At 38.2% G+C, this 27323-nt stretch overlaps 3 protein-coding genes across 3 annotated transcripts in view; all 3 read left to right on the forward strand.

The window, feature by feature from the left end:
• The window catches only part of LOC311275948 (leukocyte elastase inhibitor-like), a 174873-nt gene that overhangs the window by 53489 nt on the left and 94061 nt on the right, over positions 1 to 27323 (forward strand). The window lies entirely within an intron of this gene.
• LOC311276343 (uncharacterized protein) lies at positions 392 to 3729 on the forward strand. The gene is made up of 10 exons (XM_084385962.1): positions 392 to 502; positions 777 to 870; positions 1050 to 1145; positions 1383 to 1525; positions 1639 to 1723; positions 1856 to 2027; positions 2288 to 2481; positions 2752 to 2899; positions 3007 to 3134; positions 3219 to 3729. The coding sequence occupies exons 4-10, from the start codon at positions 1479 to 1481 to the stop codon at positions 3522 to 3524; spliced, it is 1080 nt and encodes a 359-aa protein (XP_084242088.1). The 5' UTR covers positions 392 to 502; positions 777 to 870; positions 1050 to 1145; positions 1383 to 1478; the 3' UTR covers positions 3525 to 3729.
• LOC311275965 (leukocyte elastase inhibitor-like) lies at positions 10019 to 11144 on the forward strand. The gene is made up of 3 exons (XM_084385340.1): positions 10019 to 10298; positions 10387 to 10554; positions 10667 to 11144. The coding sequence occupies exons 1-3, from the start codon at positions 10137 to 10139 to the stop codon at positions 11033 to 11035; spliced, it is 699 nt and encodes a 232-aa protein (XP_084241466.1). The 5' UTR covers positions 10019 to 10136; the 3' UTR covers positions 11036 to 11144.

The raw sequence follows: 27323 nt of genomic DNA on the forward strand, positions 1-27323 counted from the left end.
CTCTGCCTTAATGCGGGCCGAAGAAGTTGTTGATGTAGTTGAACGTCTTGTGGCAGAGCTACGTGGACTTGATCCTTTACTTCCAACATTAGAAACACTGTCACTTGGGTTTATATCGTCTTGATTATGCATGGAAACTTGAGACATATTCTGTTCATTTGAAGGGCATTCAACTGTTTTCGACTGTTGATCCTGGTTATCATCACTTGATATCTCAATTCCATTTATCCATTGCTTTGTCTCTTTTATAAATGCATCACTGGGTTTATAAATGCTTGAGAACCACTCATTTTGTTTGATCTGTTCATCACTACACTCTAAAAAACGGTGGGTTATTTTTGTGTACCCAATAGGTGGGTTAAAAATATTGGGTCGTTCTATTGGGTTATTCCGAACATTTATTGGGTTGTTTCTATAACAACGCAGACCGTTGGGTTAAAGTTCAAATTTCAACGGTAATCCACCGCCGCAACTGTGACAGAAGATACACGCGACGCCACGGGTGAGTTAATTACACTATATAAGCTTGTAGATATTGTATAACGTTACATGTTTTTTTCGTTATAAAGTGATTTTAAGCTCTTACGTAGTACTATTGTCGCATTTTCCTAAATGTGTAGCTTATTATTTGCATGTTTATATCTCCCCTGTCGACTGCTTTTTGTCTGCCATCTGCGACTAGCGACGTTGATGCTTGCAATATAGCCATTTATTCTTATACTCGGTTGTGATACTCTTCCTTACTTTCTATGTTCTTTCCAATACTTTTTGGGAAGTTATTAATTTTTTCAGATATTTAACCGACGCGCTCAGCTTCAAGACCCAGCGCAAGCCTAGTCCACTCCATCCAGTGTCACGGTCAGGAAAAAGGTAACTTATTATGCTGTGTTTATATAAAGGCCTAACGTTACATTGTAACGTAAATGTCTACTTAGGCTATCCCATGTGAATTTAAAATACTACAAAATGTTAAAAATGTTATATATATATTAGTTGAGTATGTAAAGTATATTGTAACTGAAATTAAAATGTATTTTCTTTACATACAGACAGAAGAACACTCTGAAAACAATGAAACCGAGATACCTACCATAACTGAGGTTCCTACTGTGACACTGACTATTGTGGAAAATTCAACCTCATTTGTACGTATTTCCTTTTCCCTGATATTTAAGTACCTTACAAATACACACTTTACAGAGACCTTCATCAGTGATGTTGAAATTCTCTGACCAATTTCTTTGTCTAAAAACTGTAATTAGTCAAATGTATATGTTAGAAGTGGGAAGTGTTTTTTCATTTGTTCAAAACTTAGGAAGGCAATCCTAGCATTATGAAGTTATGCTGATGTGCAATTCTAAACAATTTCTTTCTCCATTAAGGATATACGACAGATTTTAGAGGGAAGCACACATGGGTCTTCTATTCTCTCCAATTTGGAACAAAACCACAACTTATGTCTTGAAGACCGAAGGAAAATGGTTCGCATTTTGGTGTCCCATTTAATGGAGAAGTTTGGGGAATAGTAAGTGATGTTTTATTCATTGCACCACTTTACATAAAGTCATTCAATCATAATCGGTCAATTCAATTTACTCATAAGTAACCTAATATCTGTACAATCCTTCTACCACTTAGTCCATCACCAGACCGAAAGAAAGAGCTAGCTCTGACCCTGGTCACACAATTTCCATGCCTTAGAGATTCGGAGGGCAGTGGATATGTGAGTATGCTGATCCCCAGTTTATCAGAACTATGCTCACCTTCACACAGTAGTAGAATATTTGACAAACAAGACATTTTTAAGACATTTTTGGGACATGTTATCCATTTAACATTTGTGTTGATGTTTTAGGAGGTATGGTATACACCAGGGCGATACCGCCATCCGGCTACAGGGTTTTTGGAGGAACGACTCCGTAATATTAGGAAACGACTCCACAGTCACAGTTCTACATCTAGAGAGAGGTCACAAACCACAGATGAACGCCGAGCTACTGTGACTGATAGGATCACTTTATTGCCAGGTAAGAAAAATGTAACCATTGGTGCTGAAGCCTTATTGACGTTCTTCTTTCTACTTTCTTCTTTTTTATTCCTTAAATCCAAATTGTGCTGTGATCAAAGCAGTTTAATGTGAAACTGTCTAAATAATCTACAGATTTTGTTATCCTAATTTTGGAAATTTTAGTAGTAACTGTTACATGTTTAAATCATAAAATGTTGCCTGTCTTGCAACATTGCTTTAGGTTGTTGTGATATTAATCACTCTGTTTGATTCATGCAGATTCACAAATCAGTGAGGCAGACAGTAACAAAATGACAGAGTGGCTGAAGAAGAATAAGCAACCAGTTAGTCAAGTTGAGGAATATATGAGAGGAACAGCTGTCTACAGAGCACAGTGGATAAGAGAGAACGGATCTAAATCTTTAATAGAGATCACCCAAGAGTATCCAAGACTTCTGGACACACCTGGAATGGTAAAGAAATGTTAAATCTATAAAAAGAAAATGAGGTTTGCATTAATTTTAATAAACAATTCATCCTAATCTAAACAACTCATTTGTTTGATTGGACATTTTTTAAAAATCACTGTCCTGCCCTAAAAAATGATCCCACTTGATTTGATTCACTAAGCTTGATTTTTCATATTGAAAAAACAATGTCCACACTTTCATTGTTACTGCATCATATGAGGTGTTGGTGTGATTTAAATTATTATTATTATTTTTTTTTATTTTTTTTTTAAGATTACTCAGGACTTTGGTATTTTATACCCACATGCCAAAGAGAAACTTTTTGAGCTTTGGGGACATGCATCTCAACGAGTCCTGTCATATTGCAAGACCGAGAAGAGAGCCTTGGATCTTCTTCCAGTCCAGACTAACATTTCTTCTGGTGAGAAAATCCTGCACTGTACTTTCATGTCAAGTTATAATATTTTGCCTATAATGTAATGCGCTTGTTTAAAGATTAATCCATTGTTCTTTCTGTTTTATGTAAAGACACTCTTGGAGATGTTGCTCTGAAAACCCTGCCAGCTATCCTTCCTCCATTGCCATACAAAACGGGCTGCAAGATGGTCCGGCCCTCTTACCAGGAGGCAAAACAAGCATTTGTTGATTTACAGCCTGTGGGTACATAATTTATGACAACACATTTTGGGTTATATTTGATCCATGTGTGCATATTTACCATTTCAAATTTCTATTTAAAGGTTGGAACAAACATCATTCAATATTTGGAGGAGGAGGAGCAACGGAGGCAATTCCCTCATGTCCTGCAGCTTGGGGATAAATTCAACTGCTCACAAGCCTTCGTCATTGTGGGAGGAGTAGCTCTTGAGCAAGACAGCCTTTTACAAGCTGTGGATACATGCTTTAAATTATTTTATGTTTTAGACATTGAGTATCCAAAGCCGTCTGCAGCTGTTTGGCAGTTTCTACAACACACAATATATTCTGTGCCAGGAGGAGTTCCATCAACTCACTGTCGCCTACTTAGGCAGTTTATAATCGGATAAGCTGGACTAGCTTTGGTTCGTTTTGTTTGTTTATTTGTATTTTTGTGCTCCATGTTTCTTAGTTTTAGCATTGATATTCTGTGCCTGGAGGTGTTTCCTCAACACATGGTTGCCTTATGAGGCAGTTTATAATTGCATTACTTTATTTATTAATTAATTAATTTATTTATTTATTGAAACAGTTACTTACCTTAAGGAAGTAAATTAAAACAATTGCAACAATAACAATGAAAATGTTTACAACTTGTAATGTTTGTACAACTGTTTATTTGTGGCAGTTTATAATTGCATTACTTTATTTATTTATTTATTTATTTATGTATTGAAACAATTGCTTACCTTTTGGAAGTAAAATAAAACATTGTAAATATACTTAAGTTGTGAGTTATTTATTTACATGGCAATAATAATAATAATAATAATAATAGTAATAATTTTAGGTTGGTTAAAGCATCATTTTGGCTAAATAACCCAACAAATTAGTTGTTTGTTACCCTATTTATTGGGTTAAACTAGTAACCTAATTTATTGGGTTAAAATAACCCAACAATAGGTCGGTGCTATATCAACCCACCATTGGGTTAGCTGTTGGGTTGTTTTTAACCCAACTTTTTTAAGTGAGTAGGCAATAATGGGATCACTGAATCATGAAGCTTGACTGTCTCTTTAAAAGTTTGCACCAAAGTTTCAAGTTCAGACTGTACAGCTGAAATGTTCTCATTTTTCAGCATGAGTTCTTTGATGACTGGTATAGAACTTTTAATCACATTTACATTTCTTTTTCGTTCTTTCTGAAGTTGCTCAAGTTTATAAGTCAAAGCCTTTGCTGTGAGTTGAACTTTTCTTTTACATTTGTCCTGTTCAGGTTCAACATCCGCACCCGTTTCAATCTCACTCATGATTGAAGTACGCACACCTCAGCGCGTCTAAATACGGCACGCTTCCCACAACAAGCAAACACAATCCAAAACAACGCATATCATCGGATATGTCTCACAACTCCAATAGATTCACAAAAGCCCAATCTAAACAATAATTCACTAAACACACCAACAGCGCTGCTTCAATCGTAAACAAACTGCTAAACCTTTTCAAATCATTCAGCGAACACAAGCAAAGACGTAACAAACCAATGTCCTACCGGTTCAACAGCATCAAACTTATCCGAAGATGTCGGTCCTGTTGCTTTGAACATCCAATTGTGCAATGATTGTTAGCAGCAAACATATCCAAAGATGTCGGTCCTGTTGCTTTGAAAGTCCAATGTGCAATAATCCTTCTGATTAAAACAAGCGAGAGCAGAGCGAATCTCCATCAGTCAGCGCTGCGCTTCCTTTCCGTCCGGTCAAAGCATGAGGGCCTCTTCCTTGAATCCAAAGTCGACGCGTTCACGTTCACGAATAAACAATTTTGTTGACTAACTTGTAGCAGCACATAAAAACAATCCAAAAACAGCTAAAGAGCTTATGCTGCGTTCCAGGCAGGGTTTTGAGCACGTAAATCACGACTTCAAACCACGACTCACGACTTCGTAGCGTCCCAGGCCAGTCACGCCAAACTACCTGAGCGCAAGGAATTGCGGTAGCTAGATGTAAACAAACCAGCATGGCGGACCTTATGGGGCTTATGCACATTTTTAATAATTTCTGTCGCCTTGGTGCTTACTCCTTGTTTATTTATTATTATTATATTATTATTAATTTGACTGCAACATTATATTGTCCTAAAGTGTATTCTCACCGTGTACCGCCTGCAGAAACACTGCATCCGTAGGGGCTGCCATTGTTGTTTTGTATGGTTCGAGTTTGACTGTCGTTCCAGTGCACTTTCACGGGTATAAGGTTGGAAAAACACGGGTTACAGGTTGCCTGGAACGCACCATTAGTGCAGGAAAAGCTTCTGTGACACGTTTATCCTTGAAGCTTGCATGTTGTTTTATTTTGTATAGGTTTGCACAGTCAACAAAATATGTGCTCCAGCACTCATCCCATTCTTCTATGTGAACACACACACACAACAGGTGTTTTAACCCCACTTAATTAATGACACTCCCATTATCAGTTGGTCACATGACTTTCCAATTACATGGCTCCACTGGTTGTTGATCATCATATTTGTTACATTTAAAAAATACATGCTCTGCTGTTTCTAAAACATGACATTCATCACACATACCATTTTCATGCTTCCCCATTATTTATTGCAAGTGTTGAGTTCAATCCTGTGTGCTTTTTCCTACCCTGATGTTAGCCTCTGATTTGAACGCTCTGTTTGAAGGGGCGTGTCTGCTGTGAGACTTCAGTGTAAACGCCAACAGCTGAGTATTACATGTGGGACTCTATCGTAAACGTTTCGCACGTTTTTACTATTACAGCTCTCAAGCTATAATCATGTTGTTTGTTGGTTATAGCATTATATTTCGATAGCCTATATAGCCAGAGATGGCAAACGTGCACACATCCTTCACTCAAGCAAAAGTACAGATACTCATGTTTAAAAAGACTCTGGTAAAAGTTGAAGTACACTACACTTTTTCACTCAAGGTAAAGTAAAAAAAAATATGGCCTCTACTTAAGTAAAAAGTAGCCATTGCTACTACCTGTTTTAGTGTCGCGCTGGACCTCACATCCTATTGATGCTTTAATACAAAAGAACTTACAAATCTAATTTTGTTAGCTAATGAATGTATCCAGGCTGAGCAACTACCATGTAATACACAAGCAGAGAAAAGACTAAGCTGATGGAGTTATACTGTAAATTCTATTTAAGTACAAACAGAAAGAAAATTAGAATGCAAGCATAATTTACACTTCACCTGATTTACTGGTTTTACAGCATATGGAAACTATCTGACTCAACCTGTCAGGTTTCAGATGACCGCTTAATAGAGAAATGAACAGCAGAGAACACATTTCCATTAAAAAAAAAGGAAAGTATTTACTTAAATCAGTATGCTCAAATTGGCAACATGGACTATTCACTGGCCTAAACAATTTGTCCTAAAGACTGAATATTAATGTGTGTGTCATCAGCACCAGCAACATGTGGCAACATCCCTTATACAAACACTGAGAAACAAAATTGTTGGGAAAAATCCTTAGCCGCTCCTAAATCTGAACCCCTGCGAATCCCTTCAAAAACTGGGCATTAACTGTCAAACACAACCTTTAAGTGCTTTCTTAAATTCAACGGCGAATTCTTGAAAGCCAGCACTTTGTGCTTTTTAGGTTGACACAATTAGCAATGCATTCGCCAGGAATCCTTTTTAACGTAGACAATTACATAATCTCTCTCATATATGACCATGCGTGATCAGGAATGTCTCTATTCTCAGTCATGTCGACATCTTTAACTCCCTCAGTCTCATCCATAACGTTAGCTATTCTTCTTGTTGTCTTCTGCCTTGCTCCGTGGGAGCTTATAGCCTACGTCTGTGGTGCGTGATAGTCAAGAATATTATACACCAATGGGGGAGTCATGTTTTCTGTTGAAAAAGTCAAGTCAAGTCATCTTCATTTATATAGTGCTTTTAACAATGTAGAGTGTTTCAAAGCAGCTTTACAGAGATAAACGTATAATTTAAGGTAACAGAGATTGTTTTGGCTTTATAGCGGTTCTTTAATAAAGTTATTTTCCAGCTAAAGTTAGTTTAATTTGATTGATTCACTTCCGTCGCAACGGTCATTTGTTATTAAATTAGGGGCCGCTAAGACGACACCATTCTCTCTACACAGACTTTAAACACGAACCTGTGATATCAAACATCAAACACTAACCCAGTTAACAGGGAACGTTCTCAGAACTTTAGCTAACATTCTGTCAAGGTTCTGTTGCATGAACAGCTGTATTTACTGTAGAGATGCATGTATCCTTTGGGTTCGTCTGATTCAACTGATTAAATCTGATATTGTTGATGCAAACAGAAATGTCCAGAGGAAAAACCTGAGGACCAAATTCATTCCAGCTTCAGCAAGTTATAATCAGATTCAGTTAAAAATGCAGTCCAACTTGCTCTCCCCCAAGCATCATGGGAAATGGCATGATGAGGACACAGATTAACACTCCTTGGTTTATATCAAATTCTATTAAGTAAGATTGTAGATTATTACTGTCAAGTCAAGTCAAATCACCTTCATTTATATAGCGCTTTTAACCATATAGATTGATCTATAGAAATATAGAAAATCATTCAACATTCTGAAAATGAAAAAAATATTATTTTTGGGGGGCCGAGAAGTACTGTAAGAACCCCCAATGCATTTCAGCATTATTCCATCCAGCTAACAAAAATATTAGCCTATCTTAGAATGTTTTGCTAACCATTAAGATATTAACATGTTATTTGTGAATGATCTCTGGACGTTTAAAACGTCCAGTTTTAAATGTTTTTAAAAAGTTTTTTTTTTTTTTTTTTTTTTTTTTTTGGTAGAGCATACATTCTATTTTATAATTTTGTAAACATTACCGGAACATTACTTTGGAATGTTCACTGAACTTTCTGAAACACGTAGTAGGCTAACATTTAAAAAAATTCAAACTAATGTCCAAAACTGTTTCAGAAAAAAACGTTCTATGAATGATGTTTAAGTACTAATGTTTTTGTGACTTCCGTCTTTTGGGAATATTATTAAAGACCATATAGCCTACTTTGAACAGTTCGATTAACCCTACTTAAAGAATGTTTTTGTTTATAACTTTAAGAGAAACCTGGTCAAAGAACGTTCTCTGTTAGTATTACACTCTGACAGCTTGATATCTGTATAAAATGTGTCTATTACAGAACTAAAAATGAAAGGAAATTACAGATGTTGCATCCATGTTATTGGCAACAATTAGCCTGGAACGCCAATATTTGCTTTTGTTTCTGTGGATCGCGGATCTACATTCCTTTCGACATTCAAAGCGACGAGTTTCACCTGTCAAACAAGCCTTTAGTTTTACAGAAGGGCTGGATTAGTTTAGAGGACGGGCTCTTCAGGGCGAGGTAACGTTTATAAGAATGACACTCAGCAGATCATTCATTCACCTCCGACACACGGAGAAACTTCATTGTTCCTGCTGAATACTCTAGGTAATGCTTTTTATTTAACTTCTCTGTTGGTTAGAATAATGATGCAAACTGTTTAACTACTGTTCTGATCTGAAAACTGATGTCATTTGAGAGATAAAGCATTGATTGACTGTTTCTTCCTTGTGACAACTGAACTGAGCAATGCTGTGTTTGGGATTTAATTATTTTCACATTGTTATGCTGATCATCTCTCTCTCTCTCTTACTTTCTAGCTTGTGAAAATGGAGCCTTTGACTGCAGCAAACACACAGTTCTCCCTCAACCTGTTCAAGAAGATCAGCGGAGGAAACGCATCAGGAAATGTGTTCTTCTCTCCTGTCAGCATCTCCTCGGCTCTGGCCATGGTGTCGCTCGGTGCAAGAGGAAACACAGCAGATCAGATGATTAAGGTGATCTCACACAATATACTTTTAAAAGTGGGTGACGAGAGAGTAGACTGAGACAGAGGGACAAGAGAAATTCCTTAAATGATTGCATAATAATTTAATGTTTAACAAGTTATTTTTTTCCCTAGAAATAATGTTTAATTATTTCCTGGCCTGTTTAATTCAAAAAATGAAATCAGATTTTAAAAATGATCCATAAAATGATCCCATGATGGGAAGGTTCTATACTGATGGAAACCTATATATTCTATATAGAACCTTTTCTTCTAAGAGTGATTATATTCCAAGTTTCTATATTTCCAAGAACTTACATTCAGAGAAATACAACATTAAACAGTGAGCAACAGTACATTTAAAAGTTCATTCACAGACGGTAAATTGTGTTTCCAGACTGAGACCCAATATTTGTAATTTGAGTTCCAACATTGTATAAACAGTAAAGTGCCAACTATTATAATCACTCTTTTCTAGTGCATTTTTATTTTTTTATTCATTCTAATGGGTATTTAAGTAGTGCATTCACGCTATTGAAGTTATCAAAATAGTGAGGTTATCTTTATTAATTCTACCATAATAATGCTGTGTAGGTCCTGGGCTTTAACAATCCTCCAGTAACCGAACAAAAACCTGAGGATCAAATTCATTCCAGCTTCAAAAAGTTCATGAGTGATCTGAACAAACCAGGAGTCCCATATGTGTTGAGTCTCGCCAACCGTCTCTACGGAGACCAATCCTACCAGTTTGTTGAGGTAAGACTCGGTTTATTCACTGGAGGTTCTGGAAATGTTCTCAACTCTAATATCACTTCCACCTCAATTGATTTGCTGTATTACAGAAATACCTCGATGACGCAAAAAGCTACTATGAAGCCGGACTGGAGAAGGTGGACTTCATGAACCAATCAGAGGCTGCTCGTGTCAACATCAACCAATGGGTGGAGACAAAAACACAAGGTGAAATCCAGCATAAACTTATTCTCAATTATAAACTTACTTTAAACTCTTACAAATAAAAGTTATTTCATGTTTTTTGCAGCACTTTAGGTTCAGCAAAAATGTCTTTTCAAGGGCCATGTTTGGCTTCATGGGTTCTTGAGTTGAGCTTTATAGTAACAATATTAAACCAACCAGTTCAAATCACTGCTCAAAGTGAACAATGTCCATTTGTATTTTAGAGAAGATCAAGGACTTGATGCCACAGGGAGCCATCGATGAGAGGACGAAACTGGTCTTTGTGAACGCCATCTACTTCAAAGAAAACTGGGAGAAGAAATTCCCAAAGGAAGCCACCAGAGATGAGCAGTTTAAGCTGAGCAAGGTGAGATTTCATGCTCTTTTTACTAATATTTGTAACAGTCATGATGAAATCTGAGGGGTTATAATGTGTTTCCATTGATGCTTGGCAGAATAAAATTGAACCAGTAAAGATGATGTATCAAAAGGCAAAGTTTCCTCTGGCCTACATCCCAGAGATCAAAAGTCTGGTTCTGGAGCTGCCGTATGACGGGAAGAATCTCAGTATGTTGATCATCCTTCCTAACGAGATGGAAGACGACACCACTGGCCTCCAGAAGGTGATTTGAATGCTTAATTAGCCAGCCGTGACCAGTCAGATGTTTACTTGTGGAGCCGTTTTCATTTTGACTATTTCAACTATTTCTCTGACATGTCTCTCTTATTATCCAGATTGAAAAGGCACTGACCTACGAGAAGCTCATGGAATGGACCAAACCAGAAATCATGAGTCAAGAAGAGGTTGAAGTGTCTCTGCCCAGTCTTCTGATCAGCATGGGAATGGAGGATGTTTTTGACCCGCAGAAGGTGAATCTTTCAGGCATGTCCTCCAACAATGACCTGGTGGTGTCGAACGTGTTCCATAAAGCCTTTGTTGAAGTCAACGAGGAAGGAACCGAAGCGGCTGCAGCCACTGGCGTCGTAATGATGGACTGTTTGATCATCCGGCACATCTTTAACGCAGACCATCCTTTCCTTTTCTTCATCCGACACAATCCAACCAAGAGCATTTTGTTTTATGGACGCTTCTGCTCTCCATGAGTGAGTCCCGCTGGATGAGACGCTTCCAGCTAGTTTAGGTGATGATCTGGTTAAAATGAGTAGGAGAGACTCAGGACAACTATTGCAATTTACAGGATACAGTTTTGGACGGGTCTCTTCATGTTACTGTATTTATAATCAAATATATCTGTTTACATGAACATTTGTGTTGTTTCTTGCACTACATGAGGCTCTGTTATACAAGTCAAATAATGTGTGTGCATTAACTGTAACTGTTTATTAAATTAAACAAATCTTCAGTAAAACCTGCTTTGTTTGAGTTTTTATTGTAATAGAAACCGCTGTCACAAATAAACTGTAGTCAAACTGGTGCCAATGAAACTTAAAGAAAACTGGTTTCTGAAAAGGTGTTGAGGGGGAAACACGGAAAGAGGAAAGTAAACTAACACTTTAATTAGTAAAATAAGTTATTTTTATGAATGTCAAATCAGGGTGTATACTATATATATATATATATATATATATATATATATAGTTTTATGGTGCTTAAAGGTGCATTGCGCAACATTTCATGTTAAAAATACCTGTTTTTCTAACCCATACATGCTTAAAAAATTGCCTGATGGGCTGAATGAGCCCTTCTATGATCACTGCGATTGCCTCTATAATCCTGTACAGTAAAATAAATAAGAGGGATTCGGGTCGGAATCGACTGGGCGTGACGTCATGCGCGTTCACGCTCACCTGGCTATGTCTGGCAGGTTTGTGTATTCGCCGCCATTATCCGCATCAGTGAAGACAACTCAAGCGACTTTTGCAAAACTAGAAGATGGATTCAAAGAGACCGGCTTCTAGTTCATCCCAAACCCCAACGTAACCGCGTGCACAACTCTGGTTGCAGTTTCGCGTGTCGCCAGAAGGGTAGTTCTGCAAAAACTCAGAGACTTGCGCAATGCACCTTTAATTTAACCCCTTGTTTGGGTATTAAATATAGACACCTTCTACCTTATTTTGTTTATTCTCAGGTTAGGTAAAGTCAGTCGAATTCGTTCTAAACAGTAAGTATATAAATTTCCATACTTACAATCCAGTCGAAAGACTGCTTCGTGGTTTAGTTCAGCTCAATATTTTGTAAAACAGAGACTTAAGGCAGGCGAGCTTCTTACTTTCAATTATATGTATTTTTTATTAAATACAGGTTAATTAGTTTACATAAACGGTACTAATATATAAAATAAAAATAAATCAAAATCAAATAATTTACAAGCTTTCATCTTCATGAGGCGCAATGGCAAGGCATCTAACACCGGAGAGGCCGTCCTTGGTGAATCAGCGTCTGACTGAACATTTTCATACCAGCTCTTTTAAAGTCCATCAACTTTTGGACATCTTCAGAAATCTCCTCCTGGAAACTCCCTAAAACTTGTTCATTGGTCATCCTCTCCTGGAAACCCCCTAGGACTTGGTTATAAAGCCTTTGTCTCTCCATCCTCCTTCTTCTGGACCTTTTCTTCATCGCTGTATCTTCTGTGTCTCGTCCGCAACACATAGACGGCAATGATTGCATTTTTCTTCTTTCTTTGGTAAAGCTCTTTCTAATACATTTTCAATTTCTCTCTACTCTGCCATATGCTTAATAAATGCTTACAACATTCAGTGTGGTCTGTTTTTCTTTATAAACCATCTTCTCAATAAATGACTTTACAAACAACAGTTGTGGTGTCTTTTCTTAATGACAATTTCTTAATAAACATGTTTATAAAAACAAGTCTCAGTGTCTTTTCTAATGAACCAGATTCAAGGGTTTCTTATAAAAACCTTATAAAGTGTTTTTCTTATACAACACTTTTCTTACACAAAGTTACAGTTATACTTAATACCCTATTAGAAGCCTATTTATTATGAGGCATAAAAGAACAAATTGCATGTTTCACACAACAATATATATGTATATATATCATTCATTAAAATCTTTTATTGGCTAAAATTTTGTCTTTGTATTTTTAACATTTGAGATTCCTGTTTCATAATACTACTGTATAAAAGTTGCTAAAAAACACCAACCATAGGCAGTTTAATGATGGTAGGGTATCAGTCAATGAAAAACCCTCAGTCAGTCACGTTCTACGTTACATCAGACTGAACTAACGTATTGGAATCTCACCTGAGAGCCCAGTTACCTTTGAGTGGTACAAAACAAGCCAATGCACAATGGCGAGAGATTTTGGAGCCGAGTGGACAAGTTTGACTCTGCTACAATCATTAGTTCGAGTATCTGCAGAACAAGAGGGAAGCTGTTTCAGTGTTGGATTGATGGCATGTTTCAGTGGAGGTTGCACATCTGAAAGAGCATTCCTTTGCACAGATATGTGCAGCAACTGTCCCCCTAGATGGTTCGACAGTGAAAGTGCACTTTTCCCTAAAAGAGCAAGCGGACGGCGAGCGTCTTTTTTAAGACTCCTCTCCATCCGTGCATTTCTGGATGCAGTTGCTTCTCAGGAACGGGGTACCACGTGGCACCAATGTCCAGACCTCTGGAACCTCCACGTGTGGTCTTTGGATGGGACGCGGAGGACTTAAGTGGCCAACCTCCAGTGGTAGCTGACACTATCACTGAGCTAAAGCCCCCTCTACAAATCGCTTACGCTTTGACGTGGCACCTCTTCATTGATTGGTGTTCTTCCTGTCAATGTCATGCTTTCTTTCTTGCAAGACGGGTTGGAGCGAAGCTTGTCTCCCTCCACCCTGAAAGTGTGTGTTGCAACTATCCATGATGCAGTGCACGGTAAGTCTCTGGGGAAACTTGACTTGATCATCAGGTTCCTGAGAAGTGCCAGGAGATTGAATCCTCCTCAGCCACGCCTCATCCCCTCTTGGGACCTCTCTCTGGTCTTAACGGCCCTACTGAGAGCACATTTTGAGCCTCACACACACATTCTCACAAACTCACACAAAAGTAGACTGAGACAGAGGAACCAGGAAGCAAGTTGACACGACGAGTGCATGCGTTCCAGATTTTAAAGGGGTCATGAACTGCATTGTTTTATTTATTTATTTTTATGTTTCCGATGGTGCACTTATGATGTTAGCATGATTTGTACACCAAAAATTGTCACAATTTATAAATAAAAGGCATTTTGCTGCTCACTCCTTAGGAGTATTACCACCACCTACTGGATAGCCTACATGGGTGATGCATCTGGGTTTTTTTTGTGTTTTTTTTAGATGAAGATGTAATGCCCCGCGCACCCTCTGCTGGCGCTGTATGTTCAGCTAAAAAAAAAAAAAAAAACATACATGCGCATACATATACACACACACACACTTTACAACAATCATAAATTTTTGCACATTTCGTTTTTAATTGCACATTTAATACATTAATTCTTCAGTACTGAGTCCTTGTAAAGTCCATAACACAGTGTCAGTACATGTGAAGTGAGAAATATGTGGTGTGTCAATGTGATACGTGTAATAAGTCCATGTCTGTGTTAAATCGTCGCAGTGCATTAATAAAGGAATCAGTATCCAATGATTGTACCACTTCGATATGAATAGCACGAATGGCTAGGCATGTGAAGATAACCCCGTATCTCTTCACAATACTTCTTCTGCTCTTAATTTCAAAGGGTCCAAAACAGTCAACTCCGACGTACGTAAATGTAGGTTTATCTGGAGAAACTCTATTCAGAGGTAGGTTTGCCATCTGTTGATGCCCTGGAGCTGCTTGCAAACGCTTGCAGATCACACACTTGGACAATATCTTCCTTATGGCTAAACTGGCACCAGGTATCCAGTACCTCTGATGCAACCTTGATAGCATATAGTTTCGACCACCATGACCCACCTCTTGATGTATATGTTTAAGAATGATGTCTGAGATGTGAAAATCCTTAGCAAGTATAGTGGGATGTTTTGTCTCTTCAGGCATAACCGCCCTACTCAAACGTCCGCCAACTCTTAAAACACCATCTTCAAGGATAGGATTGAGCTTATAAATGTGACTGTTCTTTTTCACATTTTTTCCCTTTTACAAGCTTGAGAGTTCATCAGAGTATCTTTTTCTTTGGCAGTAACGAATTACCTCTAATTCAGCTTTCTTTAGCTCTACCACAGAAAGCTCACTTCTGCCACATTGTGCCTTGATTTTCTCCATTTCCTCTTTTAAATGTTGTCTTTGTTGGTTTTCGTCCATGCAAGATTGTATTAAAGACATACTCAGTGATTTTGTCTTCTGACTTCCTCTTTAAAAGGGTCCAAGAGGAGAAATACTGAATGAAGTATGTTGTAACATCCATATTCTCTTCTATTTGTACAGCATTGACTGTGACACTTGCTTTTATCTCTGGATCATCTGGTGAACATTCCCCCTGGTCAATAGGATTAACTGGCCACTCCTGTTCAGGTAAAAGAAGAAACTGAGGTCCAAACACCCAATTCTTGTTCCTCAGGAATGTTTCCACTCTCAACCCTCTAGAACAGGGTTTCTCAGGTCCAACTCGGTCCTGGAGCTGCACAGTTCTAATCTCCACAATGAGTCCATTTGACTTGCCAGTGTTGCAGCAATCTCCATTCACAACTCAAAATCCTCTTAAGTTCTGTTCCTTTTCTTCAATTGCATGTTTTTCCTTCATTAAATTTTGACGTACCAACAAAGCCGCAATATCAGCCTCTGCCTTAATGCGGGCCGAAGAAGTTGTTGATGTAGTTGAACGTCTTGTGGCAGAGCTACGTGGACTTGATCCTTTACTTCCAACATTAGAAACACTGTCACTTGGGTTTATATCGTCTTGATTATGCATGGAAACTTGAGACATATTCTGTTCATTTGAAGGGCATTCAACTGTTTTCGACTGTTGATCCTGGTTATCATCACTTGATATCTCAATTCCATTTATCCATTGCTTTGTCTCTTTTATAAATGCATCACTGGGTTTATAAATGCTTGAGAACCACTCATTTTGTTTGATCTGTTCATCACTAGGCAATAATGGGATCACTGAATCATGAAGCTTGACTGTCTCTTTAAAAGTTTGCACCAAAGTTTCAAGTTCAGACTGTACAGCTGAAATGTTCTCATTTTTCAGCATGAGTTCTTTGATGACTGGTATAGAACTTTTAATCACATTTACATTTCTTTTTCGTTCTTTCTGAAGTTGCTCAAGTTTATAAGTCAAAGCCTTTGCTGTGAGTTGAACTTTTCTTTTACATTTGTCCTGTTCAGGTTCAACATCCGCACCCGTTTCAATCTCACTCATGATTGAAGTACGCACACCTCAGCGCGTCTAAATACGGCACGCTTCCCACAACAAGCAAACACAATCCAAAACAACGCATATCATCGGATATGTCTCACAACTCCAATAGATTCACAAAAGCCCAATCTAAACAATAATTCACTAAACACACCAACAGCGCTGCTTCAATCGTAAACAAACTGCTAAACCTTTTCAAATCATTCAGCGAACACAAGCAAAGACGTAACAAACCAATGTCCTACCGGTTCAACAGCATCAAACTTATCCGAAGATGTCGGTCCTGTTGCTTTGAACATCCAATTGTGCAATGATTGTTAGCAGCAAACATATCCAAAGATGTCGGTCCTGTTGCTTTGAAAGTCCAATGTGCAATAATCCTTCTGATTAAAACAAGCGAGAGCAGAGCGAATCTCCATCAGTCAGCGCTGCGCTTCCTTTCCGTCCGGTCAAAGCATGAGGGCCTCTTCCTTGAATCCAAAGTCGACGCGTTCACGTTCACGAATAAACAATTTTGTTGACTAACTTGTAGCAGCACATAAAAACAATCCAAAAACAGCTAAAGAGCTTATGCTGCGTTCCAGGCAGGGTTTTGAGCACGTAAATCACGACTTCAAACCACGACTCACGACTTCGTAGCGTCCCAGGCCAGTCACGCCAAACTACCTGAGCGCAAGGAATTGCGGTAGCTAGATGTAAACAAACCAGCATGGCGGACCTTATGGGGCTTATGCACATTTTTAATAATTTCTGTCGCCTTGGTGCTTACTCCTTGTTTATTTATTATTATTATATTATTATTAATTTGACTGCAACATTATATTGTCCTAAAGTGTATTCTCACCGTGTACCGCCTGCAGAAACACTGCATCCGTAGGGGCTGCCATTGTTGTTTTGTATGGTTCGAGTTTGACTGTCGTTCCAGTGCACTTTCACGGGTATAAGGTTGGAAAAACACGGGTTACAGGTTGCCTGGAACGCACCATTAGTGCAGGAAAAGCTTCTGTGACACGTTTATCCTTGAAGCTTGCATGTTGTTTTATTTTGTATAGGTTTGCACAGTCAACAAAATATGTGCTCCAGCACTCATCCCATTCTTCTATGTGAACACACACACACAACAGGTGTTTTAACCCCACTTAATTAATGACACTCCCATTATCAGTTGGTCACATGACTTTCCAATTACATGGCTCCACTGGTTGTTGATCATCATATTTGTTACATTTAAAAAATACATGCTCTGCTGTTTCTAAAACATGACATTCATCACACATACCATTTTCATGCTTCCCCATTATTTATTGCAAGTGTTGAGTTCAATCCTGTGTGCTTTTTCCTACCCTGATGTTAGCCTCTGATTTGAACGCTCTGTTTGAAGGGGCGTGTCTGCTGTGAGACTTCAGTGTAAACGCCAACAGCTGAGTATTACATGTGGGACTCTATCGTAAACGTTTCGCACGTTTTTACTATTACAGCTCTCAAGCTATAATCATGTTGTTTGTTGGTTATAGCATTATATTTCGATAGCCTATATAGCCAGAGATGGCAAACGTGCACACATCCTTCACTCAAGCAAAAGTACAGATACTCATGTTTAAAAAGACTCTGGTAAAAGTTGAAGTACACTACACTTTTTCACTCAAGGTAAAGTAAAAAAAAATATGGCCTCTACTTAAGTAAAAAGTAGCCATTGCTACTACCTGTTTTAGTGTCGCGCTGGACCTCACATCCTATTGATGCTTTAATACAAAAGAACTTACAAATCTAATTTTGTTAGCTAATGAATGTATCCAGGCTGAGCAACTACCATGTAATACACAAGCAGAGAAAAGACTAAGCTTGTAAGGACCATCCATTGGCCCAACGACGGAATCCAACGGCCTGGCGAAGGTTTAAAGCGTGTATGTCTTTTCAGCGCTCCAGTGATGTTCACTTAATTTATTGGAACTTAGTTTTAGTATTACTTTAGCTCTATGCGTAATCTGACTCCAATTTCAAATGATAATCAAATTTAGATCGTATTTCTGATTAGAAAATAATCATAAATATTGATTATTAATTAATTTAGATCTTTGATTATTCTGATTATCCCATACTTTCAATTATTCGTTCATCACGGACCTAGTGTCGCTTTGAGACGTCACGTCGCGACTGCGCGCTCACGATCACAAACTAGCAGAAATCAGGAGGTCTATCTAAAGATGTGCCCCATGGTCCATTCAAAGTGCCTCCAGTTTGATCTATTCTGGACAAAATTTGCGGAAACACCAGACTACACATTAATCTACTGGAAATAATGATTTCAAAAGAATGCAGAATAAATCAAGATGTAACATTTATTTGTCAGGTAAAAATATCTCATGCCAATTACAGAAGTAAATTATTAAAAGCCAATTCAAAAAATATATGACATCATTTACTCAAAGATGACTCTAAAAGTAAGTAATGTTTTCCTGACAAAGACACACAGTAATGTGTCAGGGTTTTCCAACAGGAAAATACTGACATGTATTACTGTGCGGGGGATTCTCCTGGTAAAAGATTCCCAAAGATTGCTCTGTCCCCTCACCTTAAATACCAGACCAGAACAACAGGGGTTAAACAAATGTTGTTTAAAGTTGTTTGGGCCAATCCATGTACCCGAGGGGGGTAGCACCTGGTTTCTTGGGATATCGTAAAGAGATATCAGCCAGAGAGATACAGGATTATCCTAAGTTCTCAATCTTTCTCATTAAACCAATGACTGCAATGAAATTAAGACCATTTTACCAATCGCACTGCGACACTTAAAATGATACCAAACATGAAAAGGAAAAACAACATATTCACAAGATACACCATATGTGTTATATAGACATTCTTAATGAACTTTCAGTGCCTTGAGGAGGGAGAGGGGGGATGAGTTGAAGTCAAACAAGGGGACAAGGAGATAAGTTTGGGCAGGACAAGGTTCTGTGCTCTGTCTTTGCTATCTGCTGTCCAGGGTGCATTTTATGGCTTTATTGCAGGGTGCGTTTTGTTTTAGCAGGAAAATCAGTTCTTACAAGCTGATGGAGTTATACTGTAAATTCTATTTAAGTACAAACAGAAAGAAAATTAGAATGCAAGCATAATTTACACTTCACCTGATTTACTGGTTTTACAGCATATGGAAACTATCTGACTCAACCTGTCAGGTTTCAGATGACCGCTTAATAGAGAAATGAACAGCAGAGAACACATTTCCATTAAAAAAAAGGAAAGTATTTACTTAAATCAGTATGCTCAAATTGGCAACATGGACTATTCACTGGCCTAAACAATTTGTCCTAAAGACTGAATATTAATGTGTGTGTCATCAGCACCAGCAACATGTGGCAACATCCCTTATACAAACACTGAGAAACAAAATTGTTGGGAAAAATCCTTAGCCGCTCCTAAATCTGAACCCCTGCGAATCCCTTCAAAAACTGGGCATTAACTGTCAAACACAACCTTTAAGTGCTTTCTTAAATTCAACGGCGAATTCTTGAAAGCCAGCACTTTGTGCTTTTTAGGTTGACACAATTAGCAATGCATTCGCCAGGAATCCTTTTTAACGTAGACAATTACATAATCTCTCTCATATATGACCATGCGTGATCAGGAATGTCTCTATTCTCAGTCATGTCGACATCTTTAACTCCCTCAGTCTCATCCATAACGTTAGCTATTCTTCTTGTTGTCTTCTGCCTTGCTCCGTGGGAGCTTATAGCCTACGTCTGTGGTGCGTGATAGTCAAGAATATTATACACCAATGGGGGAGTCATGTTTTCTGTTGAAAAAGTCAAGTCAAGTCATCTTCATTTATATAGTGCTTTTAACAATGTAGAGTGTTTCAAAGCAGCTTTACAGATATAAACGTATAATTTAAGGTAACAGAGATTGTTTTGGCTTTATAGCGGTTCTTTAATAAAGTTATTTTCCAGCTAAAGTTAGTTTAATTTGATTGATTCACTTCCGTCGCAACGGTCATTTGTTATTAAATTAGGGGCCGCTAAGACGACACCATTCTCTCTACACAGACTTTAAACACGAACCTGTGATATCAAACATCAAACACTAACCCAGTTAACAGGGAACGTTCTCAGAACTTTAGCTAACATTCTGTCAAGGTTCTGTTGCATGAACAGCTGTATTTACTGTAGAGATGCATGTATCCTTTGGGTTCGTCTGATTCAACTGATTAAATCTGATATTGTTGATGCAAACAGAAATGTCCAGAGGAAAAACCTGAGGACCAAATTCATTCCAGCTTCAGCAAGTTATAATCAGATTCAGTTAAAAATGCAGTCCAACTTGCTCTCCCCCAAGCATCATGGGAAATGGCATGATGAGGACACAGATTAACACTCCTTGGTTTATATCAAATTCTATTAAGTAAGATTGTAGATTATTACTGTCAAGTCAAGTCAAATCACCTTCATTTATATAGCGCTTTTAACCATATAGATTGATCTATAGAAATATAGAAAATCATTCAACATTCTGAAAATGAAAAAAATATTATTTTTGGGGGGCCGAGAAGTACTGTAAGAACCCCCAATGCATTTCAGCATTATTCCATCCAGCTAACAAAAATATTAGCCTATCTTAGAATGTTTTGCTAACCATTAAGATATTAACATGTTATTTGTGAATGATCTCTGGACGTTTAAAACGTCCAGTTTTAAATGTTTTTAAAAAGTTTTTTTTTTTTTTTTTTTTTTTTTTTTGGTAGAGCATACATTCTATTTTATAATTTTGTAAACATTACCGGAACATTACTTTGGAATGTTCACTGAACTTTCTGAAACACGTAGTAGGCTAACATTTAAAAAAATTCAAACTAATGTCCAAAACTGTTTCAGAAAAAAACGTTCTATGAATGATGTTTAAGTACTAATGTTTTTGTGACTTCCGTCTTTTGGGAATATTATTAAAGACCATATAGCCTACTTTGAACAGTTCGATTAACCCTACTTAAAGAATGTTTTTGTTTATAACTTTAAGAGAAACCTGGTCAAAGAACGTTCTCTGTTAGTATTACACTCTGACAGCTTGATATCTGTATAAAATGTGTCTATTACAGAACTAAAAATGAAAGGAAATTACAGATGTTGCATCCATGTTATTGGCAACAATTAGCCTGGAACGCCAATATTTGCTTTTGTTTCTGTGGATCGCGGATCTACATTCCTTTCGACATTCAAAGCGACGAGTTTCACCTGTCAAACAAGCCTTTAGTTTTACAGAAGGGCTGGATTAGTTTAGAGGACGGGCTCTTCAGGGCGAGGTAACGTTTATAAGAATGACACTCAGCAGATCATTCATTCACCTCCGACACACGGAGAAACTTCATTGTTCCTGCTGAATACTCTAGGTAATGCTTTTTATTTAACTTCTCTGTTGGTTAGAATAATGATGCAAACTGTTTAACTACTGTTCTGATCTGAAAACTGATGTCATTTGAGAGATAAAGCATTGATTGACTGTTTCTTCCTTGTGACAACTGAACTGAGCAATGCTGTGTTTGGGATTTAATTATTTTCACATTGTTATGCTGATCATCTCTCTCTCTCTCTTACTTTCTAGCTTGTGAAAATGGAGCCTTTGACTGCAGCAAACACACAGTTCTCCCTCAACCTGTTCAAGAAGATCAGCGGAGGAAACGCATCAGGAAATGTGTTCTTCTCTCCTGTCAGCATCTCCTCGGCTCTGGCCATGGTGTCGCTCGGTGCAAGAGGAAACACAGCAGATCAGATGATTAAGGTGATCTCACACAATATACTTTTAAAAGTGGGTGACGAGAGAGTAGACTGAGACAGAGGGACAAGAGAAATTCCTTAAATGATTGCATAATAATTTAATGTTTAACAAGTTATTTTTTTCCCTAGAAATAATGTTTAATTATTTCCTGGCCTGTTTAATTCAAAAAATGAAATCAGATTTTAAAAATGATCCATAAAATGATCCCATGATGGGAAGGTTCTATACTGATGGAAACCTATATATTCTATATAGAACCTTTTCTTCTAAGAGTGATTATATTCCAAGTTTCTATATTTCCAAGAACTTACATTCAGAGAAATACAACATTAAACAGTGAGCAACAGTACATTTAAAAGTTCATTCACAGACGGTAAATTGTGTTTCCAGACTGAGACCCAATATTTGTAATTTGAGTTCCAACATTGTATAAACAGTAAAGTGCCAACTATTATAATCACTCTTTTCTAGTGCATTTTTATTTTTTTATTCATTCTAATGGGTATTTAAGTAGTGCATTCACGCTATTGAAGTTATCAAAATAGTGAGGTTATCTTTATTAATTCTACCATAATAATGCTGTGTAGGTCCTGGGCTTTAACAATCCTCCAGTAACCGAACAAAAACCTGAGGATCAAATTCATTCCAGCTTCAAAAAGTTCATGAGTGATCTGAACAAACCAGGAGTCCCATATGTGTTGAGTCTCGCCAACCGTCTCTACGGAGACCAATCCTACCAGTTTGTTGAGGTAAGACTCGGTTTATTCACTGGAGGTTCTGGAAATGTTCTCAACTCTAATATCACTTCCACCTCAATTGATTTGCTGTATTACAGAAATACCTCGATGACGCAAAAAGCTACTATGAAGCCGGACTGGAGAAGGTGGACTTCATGAACCAATCAGAGGCTGCTCGTGTCAACATCAACCAATGGGTGGAGACAAAAACACAAGGTGAAATCCAGCATAAACTTATTCTCAATTATAAACTTACTTTCAACTCTTACAAATAAAAGTTATTTCATGTTTTTTGCAGCACTTTAGGTTCAGCAAAAATGTCTTTTCAAGGGCCATGTTTGGCTTCATGGGTTCTTGAGTTGAGCTTTATAGTAACAATATTAAACCAACCAGTTCAAATCACTGCTCAAAGTGAACAGTGTCCATTTGTATTTTAGAGAAGATCAAGGACTTGATGCCACAGGGAGCCATCGATGGGATGACGAAACTGGTCTTGGTGAACGCCATCTACTTCAAAGGAAACTGGGAGATGAAATTCCCAAAGGAAGCCACCAGAGATGAGCAGTTTAAGCTGAGCAAGGTGAGATTTCATGCTCTTTTTACTAATATTTGTAACAGTCATGATGAAATCTGAGGGGTTATAATGTGTTTCCATTGATGCTTGGCAGAATCAAATTGAACCAGTGAAGATGATGTATCAAAAGGCACAGTTTCCTCTGGCCTTCATCCCAGAGATCAACAGTCAGGTTCTGGAGCTGCCGTATGTCGGGAAGAATCTCAGTATGTTGATCATCCTTCCTAACGAGATGGAAGACGACACCACTGGCCTCCAGAAGGTGATTTGAATGCTTAATTAGCCAGCCGTGACCAGTCAGATGTTTACTTGTGGAGCAGTTTTCATTTTGACTATTTCAACTATTTCTCTGACATGTCTCTCTTATTATCCAGCTTGAAAATGCACTGACTTACGAGAAGCTCATGGAATGGACCAAACCAGAAGTCATGAGTCAAGAAGAGGTTGAAGTGTCTCTGCCCAGATTCAAGATGGAGGAAACCTATGACATGAAGAGTCTTCTGATCAGCATGGGAATGGAGGATGTTTTTGACCCGCAGAAGGTGAATCTTTCAGGCATGTCCTTTGTAAAGGACCATTAAATCTCCCTATCTCTGAAGTGGGCCGTCTCCTTTATCTCCAGCCATAGAGGGCGGTGTGGTCATGGAATACCTTACTAAAAGGGACTCTTACTAAACCTGAGCCAAATGTTAAACCTTAGCAAAAAAATCTTTATTTGTTTGTTTTGGTTTATTAATGTTTTTCGCTGAATGCTTAATGTTGACATTGTATTTTTATTGTTGTCTTACAAGAGCGTCAGTTACTTATCTTACATGCTTTTATTTTGAAGTCCGTGAAAGGAAGTTCAGCGGGCGCGCGCTTTGTATATGTTGGCGCACTTTTCATGTGACGCACCATTAAATGCTACCAGTGAGTGAAGCGAGACGAATTTACGGTTACAGACTGAATATATAGCTTTACAAACGAGTTGATTTCTACCTCTTAGCTCCTGGCTGATGAAGGGCACAAGGTATCGTTTTTATTTCATTGTCTTCTAATCTTTGAGAGACTGTGTTTATTGTATCGATCTCCTCTGAGCTGTTAGTGGGTCGTTAGCATATATGCAGATGGTAAATCAGTGATATGTTATATAGAGTGTGTGATTAATTGTTACTGTCTCATTCATAACTCAGTGTAGTATTATTGCCCCGTTTCTCTAGGTTTAAATGTCCGAGCGATTGTCCACAGGAAATTAGGCCCTTATTTGGTCATTTTTATGTTTTAGCCTTTTTCTCTCTGAATTGAGATCGTCAGCTTTCAAAATATCTCATAGTTAAATTAATTCAGTTGTCATTTAGTCCATATTGCATTTTAAAAGGAGATTGTTGCAATTAAAACAATTTATAAATTCATACAGGTCATATGTAACATTATAGCACTTTGAAATAAGCTTGTTAATTGTTTAAAACGCATTTTTGGCAGGTGCTTTTAACTGCATTAAATATTGTTATTGTTAGATAAATAATTCATATTCATATTTACTATAAGGCATCTATTTATATGAGCCTGCATAATGCTATTTATGGTGTAGCCATTTATATATACATTTGCAGTTTATACATTTATGGACATTTGTATACAATTTGCAGTCACATGTCTAATGTTTATTCTTTGTTTGCTTTATTCAGCTCTTACGGTGTTTTGGAAGGTGTTTTTTTTTGGAAAATAAATTCTTCTTTAACATCAGTTCTTGAGAGTGAATCGCATCTGTTCAGCCGGGAATGCTACAGTAAGAGCTTGTGCCCAAAAGATCAACAGCTTCACCTCATCTGTCCCTCTGTAAAGAAAATGGACGCTTCTGAAAATAACGACCCAGACCAGCAGGTAGATGCACCTCATAACGGAATGGAAGAGGAGGAGCTTCACCGTTCTGGTCGACAACGCAACCCCACGGAGAAGATGCGTGCATATAAAAAGGAGGAGGCCCTGAAAAAGGAGAAAAGATTGATTCAGCTATACGAACAATGGAAGGACTGTGCTCGCAACACAAGGGAAAAGCTTAAAACAGACGTTAGTGAGAGCCAACTGGTAGCACTTATTAATGCACTTGAGAAGGGAAGAGATGATGTCATGCACGTCTACCTAGAAATTAGAGATTACATCGCTCCTTCCAGTGACACAAGACGCAGAATCGATACTTGTGAAGCTGTGACGAAAGATATTTCAAAGATCATTTTTGACAGAATAGCATGCCTTGAGGACTTTGATCAAGAAAATGTGAAACACAGCCTTCGTGAGTTACTCCATCACGATTATGCTTGCTCTGTCTATGGATCCACAGTCTCACGCACCACATCATCAAGGTCTACAGCTATGTCAATTGCAGCCAAGCGGGCAGACGCAGCAGCTGAATTAGCAGCCAAAGAAGCAGAGTACTCAATTATACAAGAAATTGAAGCTCGAAAGTGTGAATTAGAAAAACTAAAGGCAGAGAAGGATCTAAAAGCAGCTAGAGCGAGACTGCAGGCCTATGATCAAGAAATGGCACAGGAAGCCAGCATTCATAATTCAGATACGAATACAAGGGAAAAGCAGGATGTAAGCATAACAGCGCAGCAGCATGTGATTCCATTTCCCATCCAATGTCCTACTAACATCACAGCAACAAGCCCTACTGACATCACCGCAACATCCTCACCTCCAAAATCTGATATATCGTATCTCGCTCAAGCTGTCCAAGATAGCATAGCCCTGAACAGACTGCCAACAACAGAACCACCTGTGTTCAGTGGTGATCCTATCCAGTTCATTGAGTGGAAGGCTGCATTTGTGTCGCTCATTGGTGGAAAGGCCATTTCTTCTGCTGACAAGCTGCACTATTTAAAAAGGTATGTTGCTGGGCCAGCTCGGAAGTCTCTTGATGGCATCTTCTATAGGAATGATGATGAGGCCTATAATGATGCATGGAACAAACTGAATCAACGGTATGGACAGCCATTTGCCATACAGAAGGCATTTAGAGAAAAACTAGCCAAATGGCCTAAGATTCAGCCCAAAGATTCTGAAGGTTTCAGAGAATTTTCAGATTTCTTAAATGCATGTCATCAAGCTATGCCTCATGTCAAGGGGCTTGAAATACTAAATGACTGCGATGAAAATCAGAAACTAGTACTCAAATTACCAGATTGGGCAGCAGCACGGTGGAACCGTCAGGTCACGCAGACACTGATTGAGACTCATGACTTTCCAAAGCTTATAGATTTTGTGAACTTCATGTCCATAGAAGCAGAAATTACTTGTAATCCAGTCACCTCCTTCAGCGCTCTTCGTGCCTCTGACCCCACTTCAGAAAAGTGGAACCTCAAGGACAGCAAAAGGAACAGAGCTAACGTCTTTCACATCCAAACAGCTACGGAAAACAAACAAAATGATGACAACAAACAAAGGCCACCTAAAGGAAGCTTCAAAATGTGTCTCTTCTGCAAAGACATCAAGCATATGATTCACAATTGTACTAAATTTGTGGCAAAGTCATTAGAAGAGAAACGGAAATATGTGAAGGAGAACAATCTCTGCTATGGTTGCATGAAACTAGGCCACAGTGCAAAAGACTGCCGTCACCGTCTATCCTGTGACACCTGCAATGGTAGACATCCAACGTGTCTACATGATGAAAACTACAGAAGGAAAGTAAACTCTGCACTAGCCTCAAACCAAGATGACACGGAGACAACTACTACTACGTCTCACAAAGTAGATAATGGTGAGTCATCCACCAATACTTCAATGATTGTGCCAGTGTGGGTATCAACCGAGAGAAATCCAGCCTCTGAAAAACTTGTTTATGCACTGCTTGACACCCAGAGTGATACTGTGTTCGTCGATCGAGAGCTAAGCAAACAGCTACAAGCTGACTCCTGTCCTGTGAGATTGAAGTTGACAACAATGACTGCAAAGGATGTTGTCATGCCGAGTGAAAGAGTGTCAGGTCTCAAAGTAAGAGGCTATAGCTC

This window comes from Rutilus rutilus, assembly GCF_951802725.1.
Source record: "Rutilus rutilus genome assembly, chromosome: 17".
In the NCBI taxonomy this organism is placed as follows: Eukaryota; Metazoa; Chordata; class Actinopteri; order Cypriniformes; family Leuciscidae; genus Rutilus; species Rutilus rutilus.